Source organism: Sinocyclocheilus rhinocerous, unplaced genomic scaffold (genome assembly GCF_001515625.1).
Source record: "Sinocyclocheilus rhinocerous isolate Xijiao unplaced genomic scaffold, SAMN03320098_v1.1 scaffold5, whole genome shotgun sequence".
Lineage (NCBI taxonomy): Eukaryota > Metazoa > Chordata > Actinopteri > Cypriniformes > Cyprinidae > Sinocyclocheilus > Sinocyclocheilus rhinocerous.
In genome coordinates, this window is record NW_015661874.1 from 1226981 (window position 1) to 1237088 (window position 10108).

The window sequence follows — 10108 nt, forward strand, 5'->3', positions numbered from 1 at the left end:
ATCTCTTTGGATTTGAGACTTTAGTCTTTGCAACTTCAGGGATCTTATCTATGCACAATCAGCTTGTAACACTCCAAAGAGAAAGGAAAACTTGAAATCGCATCATATGACCCCTTTAAGAGCTTGTTAGAAAAAGGTTCAGCAAATCTATTGCCTTTAAGCAGCATTAATTGCATTGAATTACAAGCCGACGTACCTGTCCTGCACTGCTAGGCCAGACGAAAAAAAAAAGAAGACAAAAATGAGAGACAGAGGTTAAGAGCTTAGCCATACACAACGATTAGCTGTGATTTCTGTTTTAAGAACAGAATGGAACTAATTACATGAGCAAAAAAACTATTTAGAGCTTGCACTGGATCCACAAGTGCATTGGCAAAATGCAATTAAATATAAAAACCTTGTGTATCAATATAAACAGTGTATTGTATGCCATAAACCTGCAATGAACAAAACAATACCACAGAAATGTAACCCGATGCAGAGGAGGACACATGACTCAAAGCTGTTCACCAAATGTCTAGAAACATCTAAACGACAGTGCAGGACTCCAGTGCAGGACTCCAGTGCAGCCCCATATTCCCATGAGATGCAGTTTAGTAGGAGAATGACGTTTAGATGAGCTAAATTTATCCTTCACGATACGTAACAGTAAAAAAAAAACTGAAATATTTTTCTAGAAATACAGCCCTTAATTAATTTGTTACTGCACCTGTGAGATTATTCAAAGGCGTTCCAGTAAATCCAAATTATGATAAAAAGGGACATTACAAATACAAAATTTCACCAACCTGCCAGTAGTTTAGATATGACGCCCACCATAATTTTTTTATATTTTGATATGCAACAATCATAAAAAATTGGATTAATTATATTAATGATGTTTGTTCATGATGACATTAATGCAAATATAAAATCCCTGGTTAATGCTATTCTCCAGTTAATGTTACACAACATTAATACGTGGTGACACAAACATCATATTGTGTTTAATAAAACCCCCAAACTGTTAGAATATAACCTGTAAAAATCAATATTAGCGTCATTCAACCCTCCACCTTTCATAACGATGACTAAAGAATAAAATCAAACAGGTCACGATTATCATTAGGGTTTTCGGCTGAGATAATAAACCGTGAATATAAAAGGAAACTAGAATAAGTGAGAGCCTAAACGTTTGACTTCTTAGTACAAAAGTATCAAGGCTTATATATCAGAGAAAGTGACTGTATAAGTGTGCTATAGTGTAAAATCGTCCAGAAAGGTGCACAGTGAGGTGTGGAGTGGTCAAGAAAGCGTTTTACTCCTGATGAAGGTGGGCGCCGCTAGAGGCTGAAGTGCTTTGGCGAGGTGTTAAACCGGCACTAAAGGTGCCAATGATGCCCAGGTTGAGCAGGATGCCCAGTGCGAGAACCCCCATGGTGCCCAGAAACGAAGGTAAAAAGGAGTGCGACGTCAGCCAATCTTTGCGAGATGCCATGTCTGTCAACACTGCCTCCATCTGGAAATGGGTGCCCACCACCGCACATATGTGGAAGAGCTGGTGACTGTGACCTTGAGAGGAGAGCGAGTGGAAAAACTGGTCAAAAGAACCACGTGACACCGGAGTGAACCTCTGTAACCATCGAGAACTAAACAAAGATGATCGTAAAATCAATAAAATGAGGTACCGATGTAGTCAAAGCGTCCAGGAGCCAGTCTCTCGGGGAGGTGAGACGCAAACAGGAAGCATGTGAGAAACGCAAAGAGCAGATGGTAAGAATGGCTTGCCAGAGCTTCACTGGGACTACAGCTCCCCCAACAGCACGACAGCAGCTACAGACACACGTGGAAAGAGAACAGCCATAAAGAGTGCATTCATATCTACTGTACACAGGCACAATGCGCATAAACACTTGGCTGATTTGCATGCGCAGTGAAGTGTGATCATACTTACTCGGTAGAACAGTGGGAAGCTATCAAACAGGAAGGGGACAACAAATGCGGCCGTTCGCAAGATTTTACTTTTGTGTGGGAACTGCAACTCTACGAACCTGTTACAAAAGACAGAGGAAAACACAACCTCACTTAAAATGTATGTATTATAGATATGCTTTTTAGTCAAAATATAAATTCAAATAAATATTTTAAATATTGAATATAAAATAATGTAATATGATCGTGAAATATATATAAAAAATGATATTTATAGATATGTTCAAAATAGCATCGTCCCATACTGCAAGCTTGCAAAACACAGGAAAAGGCTACTTCATTTAAAATGCATTATAGATATGTTATGTTTATAGTTAAAACTATAATATAATATAATATAATATAATAATTAATGGAAACTCGAGAAATATTGCCTTTGCACTAACTGAAGTAAAAGTTTCCACCACAATGAACTATAATTCATGGAGTGTTCTTTAGAACTTCTGCATAAAGATAAGCCAGCTCGTAAACTTCCGGTGAAACGTCTTGAGACCCTTACGGAAACCTCTCCTGCCTCGTTCTTGTCAGAAACTGAGAAACAAAATAATTGCAAACACCGTAAATAATGATAGCGACATTAACATAGTTTCATGTGGTTGCTAGGTTATTGTTGATGGTTGGTTGATCTGCAACAGTCTTGCTTGCTTAAGCAAAACTAATTCATTCACAGAATTCAACAACGAGTTAAGTACTTTTGTAAATAATTTATGAAATCTTTTGTGCAACCAGGAATAAGGTCAGAGCAAACAAAGGTCTGTGTGTGAGAAGGATGCAAGTTATATAATGAACTCTCTATTATTCTGAGTCTGGATTTGAAATGACATCTGCATTAGCTCCTGTAGTCGCAGACTTAGTAAATGAGTCTTAATTACCCTCTGAAACCACTCTCACCTGGAGTAACAGGACATGCTGGTACAAAAGAGCGAGTTGCCGATGGCGATGGTCACGAAATGCTGATGAAGCCAACTGTTTACCCAGCAGTCAGGCATCACGTAAGAGCCGTATGTGATGGCACAGCCTGGAAAAAGAGTATGGCATTTTTAAAACATTGAAACATCAGAGCATTTCTATTCAACAAAAAAACACTGAAGATTAATGCAAGCTTTCATTTGGATATGATTCTGAGTTTTAAAAAAGTGACGTGACGTGGCCAAGTATGGTGACCCATACTCAGAATTAGTGCTCTGCATTTATCCCATCCAAAGTGCACACACACAGCAGTGAACACACACACACCGTGAACACACACCCGGAGCAGTGGGCAGCCATTTTTTGCTGCGGCGCCCGGGGAGCAGTTGGGGGTTCGGTGCCTTGCTCAAGGGCACCTCAGTCGTGGTATTGAAGGTGGGAGAGAACGCTGTACTCCCCCCACCTACAATCCCTGCCGGTACGAGACTCGAACCCGCAACCTTGGGTTACGAGTCTGACTCTCTAACCATTAGGCCACGACTTCCCATGTGGCCTATGATCTTATGATTTAAGATGATTTAAGATCTTATGTTTTAAGATCTCAGACTTTATAATGAGTGCATTTGATGAAGAACTAATTCCTGAATTTAATAAGTTTGCCTGCTTAGTCTGAGGGTTTGAGGGTGAAATCAGGTCAAATGGGCCACTTTTTCATCAAATCTTCTAGAGGAGCATTACAATGTCAATGCACATTTTACAGACTGTTCTTTGTGTGTTAAATCAGGTCTCTTTTATCATTTATGCTGAAAATGACACACACAAAAAAACAATGTCCAAACCTCAGAGCATTTCTATTCAATAAAAACACTGAAAACGAATGCATGCTTTCTGAGTTTTATGTTTTAGAAACTGCATAAAGCACATTCCTGGTTAGGGAACTATGAATCTAGCATAAATAAAGAAGGTTTGTTAACAGATTGAGATCTAAACAAAGAAACTGTGAATTCCAATGATCTCAAATAGTATTTGGAGACAAAATGTCTAAATGTTATTGTGTTATTTAATTAAATATCAAACAAAAGTGACATGATGCTTGCATATTTCTCAGAATTTTTGCAATAATATTTAACTAACGGAATTTAGAGCATGTATTGAAATAGCTTATTACTGAAACACTCCCAGAAATAACTGGATGAATTGTCTAAACAAAGTTTACACAAACTTAAAAATGCAAATCAACCATTATTTCCAAGAAAACACTGGGATACTGTAAAACTAAAACTAAAATTAATATGAAAATATAAAAATAAAAGCCAATTCAAGATATTTATTTAAAATGGACAATAAACCCTAATAAATAAAATGGTCTTATTTTTTATAGTATTATTTATATACTATTATAGTGTTTATTAATATCTTGAATTAGCTTTTATTTTTATATTTTTAATTTTAATTTTAATTTTAAATGTGCTTTTGTCATTTTTTTTTATTTCTATTTAGCTTTTTTGTTCATTTTAGTGCTTAAGCTTAAACATAATTCATTCAAAAAAAATTTTAAGTTTAGGTTTTTCATCTAATATATATATATGTATAATTCATTCAAACATTTTTTTCTTTCTTTTTCTTTTTTAAGTTTAGGGTTTTCATCTAATATATATATGTATATATATTCATATTCATATATATATTCATGAATATATTCATATTCATATAGTCATGAATTTAGTAAAAGTAGTACCACTGCACTACCTACATACAAACAGAAACCAAAAAGTCGTGTTTACAAGGTATGTGATTGAAATAAGTGCTTTTGATAAAAAAAAAAAATAAATAAATAAATTTGATAAGTTTGCAAGGTAAGTGGCATCAAATCTTCGTAAGGGTTACTGTATAAATCCATGTTATATTCAATTTCTTCTTTTGTAATTCTTGGCTATTGTGCCATATCCACACACTCACTGCTGTGGACATATACAGCTATTCTGCTTTTCTCAAAGGCAGTAAAAGAGGCCTTTCTTTACCACAACTGCAAACAAATGAGTGGAGATGGATTCCACATATGAAAGAATAATATTTTTATTAGACTATGGGAGCTTACAACAAAAACTCACTGCTCTAAACGCAGGATTTTGAACAGATGACCATACCATCATCCAGGCTTGCTGAAGTCAAATTAATGGAAATACTGCAGAAATAAGATTTCTTTTCAAATATAAGTTAAAATCGATTTCTACTTGAAAGAGTGATAATTCTTTCATCAAGAAAATGAGTCTTCACTGTTTGAAAGGTGCATTAAATCACTCACTCAATGCAAGGTAAAGTGTTCCGCGCATATTGAAATTGCGCTTATATTTCGCACTAACTTTTCATAAGTGGCTCGAGCAATACGTGTAGTTCTTCAGCCTTCACTCTTTATCAATGCAGACTTTAAAGGTTTTCTCTGGAGCCAGAGCGTTTGCTTTCTTTCCTTTGAAGTCATGCAATAAAATGCCAGCAGTGTGTTAGACGGCTCATTTCCTCCAAAGCTCATGCTTTCCATAACCTCACATCAACCCGTCCAAGACACATTCATTTCTACTGCTGGCCATCGTGACATTCTCTGATATGTCATCAGATTTACATCAGAATTGTGTGTTTCTAGACTCTGTCAAGGACCGCGGGTGACACGCAGCCACTCTGGCACATTTATCTCACAGTGTCATATTCATTTACATTTATGCATTTGTATTTCACGTTTTATCCAAAGCAACATTTTTATCAGTTCATGCATTCTCTGGAAATCAAACCCATGACATTGGTGTTGCTATCACTATGCTGTATTGTTTGAGGCACAGGAATGCAGTGTTGTTACTGTTAACTAAAACTATTAATAATTTTTGGTAGGTGAAATAAAATAAAATGAATATTAGATGAAAAACCTTAAACTTGAAAAAAGAAATTATAAATGTTGCTTTGGAAACGAACTGAAATACGATTAAGATGAAGCACTAAAAGTACTAAAACTAAAATAAAAATAATTAAGGCTAAATAGAAATTTAGAAAAAATAAGAAATTCATGCAGCATTATTTAGTGTATATATTATTTTATGTATTATATGTTTATATATATATATATATATATATATATATATTTAATAATTACCTATTACTTTTGCTATTGCTTTTGACCATTAGGTATCAGTTACATCATTTATTCAGAACCTGTTTTATGGACATAGACTTTCTGTACCACACTATTCTGCTGATATGGAATGAGTTTGACTATTTAATCAGCTATATTAATAGAAATGCTTCACTGGGGCAAACAAAAAAATCCTAAAATAATAAATAGGATACCCCATAGCAGCATTTCCAGCAGTATCCGACATTTCTCAATCATGATCTTACTCAGCTAACTGTGACTGTTAGCTTAACAGCTGTCCTTGTTTGCTAGCTACCTATGCACATACAGCACACAATGTTAAAAATGTTCTACATTATAAACCTTAACCCAAAAACCTTTAGCTTCATACACTGTAGATAATTATGACCCTGCCTGTGGAAACCCAGCTAAAGTATTTTTATTTTTTTAAACAGTGGACGAGTACTTCACTCCTTGATTTGCTTAATAAAAGCCTCCTTTGAGATCGTTTTGACAGACATGTTTATTGTGTATTATTTTCAACGTGTTTATTGCTAAGTTTAGTGCGGCAAAATAGAAGTACACCTTGATTTGCTTAATAAAAGCTTACTTTGAGATCGTTTTGACAGACATGTTTATTGTATATTATTTTCAACGTGTTTATTGCTAAGTTTAGTGTGGCAAACAGTGGCAAAATAATTAAATAATAATTCTCGTGCAGTGTATCTGGTTGCCATGACAACCTCACGTGCCTCCTGCTGCTGTTCTATGTAATCAGAGTATGAATTTGTAGATTTTCTATAGCAAAACTAAAATGTGTTTAAAAGTGCGACTGACCAAACTCGAAGACATCTCTAATTTGACAGTTTACCATCTGATCTCACTCAGTGCCTCACGGCTAAGGCGTTTTAGGAGGGCGTGGACGAGTCTTAACTTTTATAAAGAATATCTCTTTGGGTTTGAGACTTTAGTCTTTGCAACTTTAGGGATCTTATCTATGCACGAACAGCTTGTAACACTGCAAAGAGAAAGGAAAACTTGAAATCGCATCATATGACCCCTTTAATTTAATTTCAACTTGAACATATTTCAGTTTGTTGCCAAGGCAACATTTCTAATCATTACAATGTCTATGCACATTTTATACATTGATCTTTGGGTGTTGCATCAGGTATCTTTTATCATTTATCTTGTGAATGTCACAAAAAAGTCCAAATTACAGTAGGAGGCTTTACATGTCTCTTTCTATCTACAGTAAGCAGGCTGCTCTTGACTAAAATAAGCTGCAGTGTGAACCATAGGTGAGGTTTTTAGTCAAAACTCTGATGTTTAAATAGAAAAATACCACTGATGTTTAAACAGCAAATATTTGGTAAGAATGGCCACTGTCTACCGGCCAACAGAGTTCACAGTTAAGTGTCACTCCAAACAAACAAGACAGAATCACCCGTACCGAGACTGTAGAGGCTGAGCGCGCCGTAGTCGAAGAAGTAGCAGATGTGACGAGCCTCGGCCGACATGGTGCTGAAGATGTGAGCGCAGCTGGAGGTGAAGGGGTACAGGCAGATCAGAAGCAGGTAGACGAGCAGCGGCCAGGTGTAGCTCTCCGTCAGGAAGTCCAGACTGGAGCACAGCATGCTGAACCGCCACAGGAAGTACCTAAAACAGCAGAGCTCAGGTCATACGCGAGGCACTTATGTCTTGTCTGAGGAAAGTAGAGCACGACTCTAAATATGGCACATCCAGAGTTCACTGCCATTCAAAGAAACTAGTAGTTTTATTTAGCAAGGATGCATTAAATTGATCAATCATTTATATTGTTACCAAAGATTTTTATTTCAAATAAATGCTGTTCTTTTACACTTTCCATTCATCATAGAAACCTGAAAAAAATTCTACAAAATATTAAAGTGCCCTATTATGGGTAATGAAAGTTCATATTTTGGTTTTGGGAGTCCCTAACAACAGGTTGTCATGCATGCAAGGTCAAAAAACACTTTCATTGTATTATAATATGCATTTATTTTTACCTTACTTGCTACCTTACTTGCTCAACGACTCCCAAACGATTCGCTCAACGATTCCTTTTTCCAAACCCCTCCTTTGCGTAACACTAATCTGCAGTGATTGGTCCGATTAATCTCATTTTCATTTTATCATGCATGATAAAGCAGCGTTTGTGAGGGCAGTGCTGCTTTGTGTACAGCCTTACCGGGGAAACAGCTATTTTTAACAAAAGAGACACCTAGTGGCAAAGAATGAATTAGCATTTTCATTCAGACCAACGGGAAAAGACCAACAAGTGGGCGGGCAACATGCTAATGTTTTTAATGTTGAGGTCAACATGAAACGGCTTGGGATTCGTTTTAAAAACGACTCGTTTCAATGATTCAGAGTCAACTCTTTCTTTTGAGAGACAATAACTTTATACACGGTGCACTTTCAGATTTAAAACTTTGCAGGATGTTTTCATTCACTTAGAGCTGTGTTACACACTGCATTAAAGATATTTTCAAAAATCCATAATAGGGGCACTTTAAAAGCAGCTGAATAAGAATAAGAATAGTAATAAGAAATGTTTCTTGAGCAGCAAACCAGCATATTAGAATGATTTCTGAAGGATCATGTGACACTGAAGACTGGAGTAATGATGCTGAAAATTCAGCTTTGATCAGAGAAATAAATTACATTTTAAAATATTAAAATAGAAAACAGTTATTTTAAAATCATAATATTTCACAGTGTTGCTGTTTTTACTGCAGTTTTGAACAAATGAATTCAGCCTTGGTGAGTATAAAAGATTTCTTTCAAAAATACTTAAAAAATATTTGAATAGTTATTATGTATGTATTTCTTTATTATACATTTTAAGCGTATTATACAATTAATTATTACAAGGTTATTTAAAAGATAAAGCATTTTTGTTAATAACCATAATGTGATATACACCAAAACAAGATTTAGGTCACACTACCATGCGTTGACATAACAGGAATAATACATTTCAAGTAATGTGTTTAGTGCTTGTAAAATCCGATACTGCATAAAAGTGTCTGCTTATAAGCTAGATCCTGATTGCATAATGAAGCAGCTCAACCAAAGCTTTAAAGCTGACAAGCTATTAGTTCTGGCACTAAAAATGAATCACATGCTTAACTGGGCGCTTTACCAGGTCGGCAGGAAGTGGGTCCAGATATTGACCGTCTCATTGGTCATTTGAAAACTGCTGAGAATGCAGTCCAGGGCTGAGCTCCTGGGATGACGGTACCCAGACATGATGCCGTCCTCTCGAAACACCTGCAAAGACGCACACGGACGTCTAAAATACATGCAAACATCTACACTGTAAAAACTCAAACTCAAAATAATTTAACCAATTTAAACTCAATTTTTTAAAGGGGTCATATGATGCTATTTTAAAGATCATTATTTTGTGTATTTGGTCAATTTTTAAAGTCAGCTTAATTTAATTTAGGTTGAAATTACTTGTACAGCAAATCTGATTATACTCTGCAGTGTAAAGAATCACGACAAGGCAAGATATAGTCTAAAAATATCTGTCATTACCTCACCCTCATGTCATACTAATCAAAATGTATGATACATTTTGACAATGCATGCTATATTATAAAGAATTCATATGCACAAATATAAAAAATAAATTGTGATAAACAACAATATTCACCTATCCCGTTCACCAAATCATCTTTTAAAGTGTCCCTGTTATGCCTTTTCCAATATTACCTTTCATGCAGTGTGTCATGTAGCTGTATGTGAACATAAACTATCTGCAAAGTTTTGAAGCCGACAGTGCACGATAAATAAAGTTATTGTCTATCAAAAAAAGAGTCAGCTCGCAAACGCCTAAATGAGTTGTCAGGAATTCGAATCTTATTCTGTTACGGCTCTACGTCACGAAGTAACACATTTGCAAAATGTCTGCCCAATTTCTACGTCGCCAACTTGCCCGCCCACAAACAGTAACATTTCCTGTGGTTAACATAATGTCGAGAAGACGCTGTATCCTACGCTGCGAGAGTAAATTTGTTTTATTACGTCTTATTACCACAAACTTGTTAACACTTGACACTTACCACTGAGAAACGT

General features: G+C 35.8%; 1 protein-coding gene across 2 annotated transcripts in view; it reads right to left on the reverse strand.

The window, feature by feature from the left end:
* Positions 1 to 121: 121 nt before the first annotated feature.
* Positions 122 to 10108, reverse strand: part of LOC107726661 (progestin and adipoQ receptor family member 6-like) — a 16205-nt gene continuing 6218 nt past the window's right edge. The window contains exons 3-8 of one of the 2 annotated variants that reach the window (XM_016536325.1): positions 9171 to 9298; positions 7455 to 7660; positions 2863 to 2989; positions 1934 to 2030; positions 1668 to 1812; positions 122 to 1551 (exon numbers count right to left, since the gene is read on the reverse strand). In XM_016536325.1, the coding sequence (XP_016391811.1) occupies positions 1298 to 1551; positions 1668 to 1812; positions 1934 to 2030; positions 2863 to 2989; positions 7455 to 7660; positions 9171 to 9298 (957 nt within the window). In that variant the 3' untranslated portion in view covers positions 122 to 1297. The remainder of the gene's footprint in view (positions 1552 to 1667; positions 1813 to 1933; positions 2031 to 2862; positions 2990 to 7454; positions 7661 to 9170; positions 9299 to 10108) is intronic. The other variant, XM_016536324.1, reaches the window with a different exon arrangement.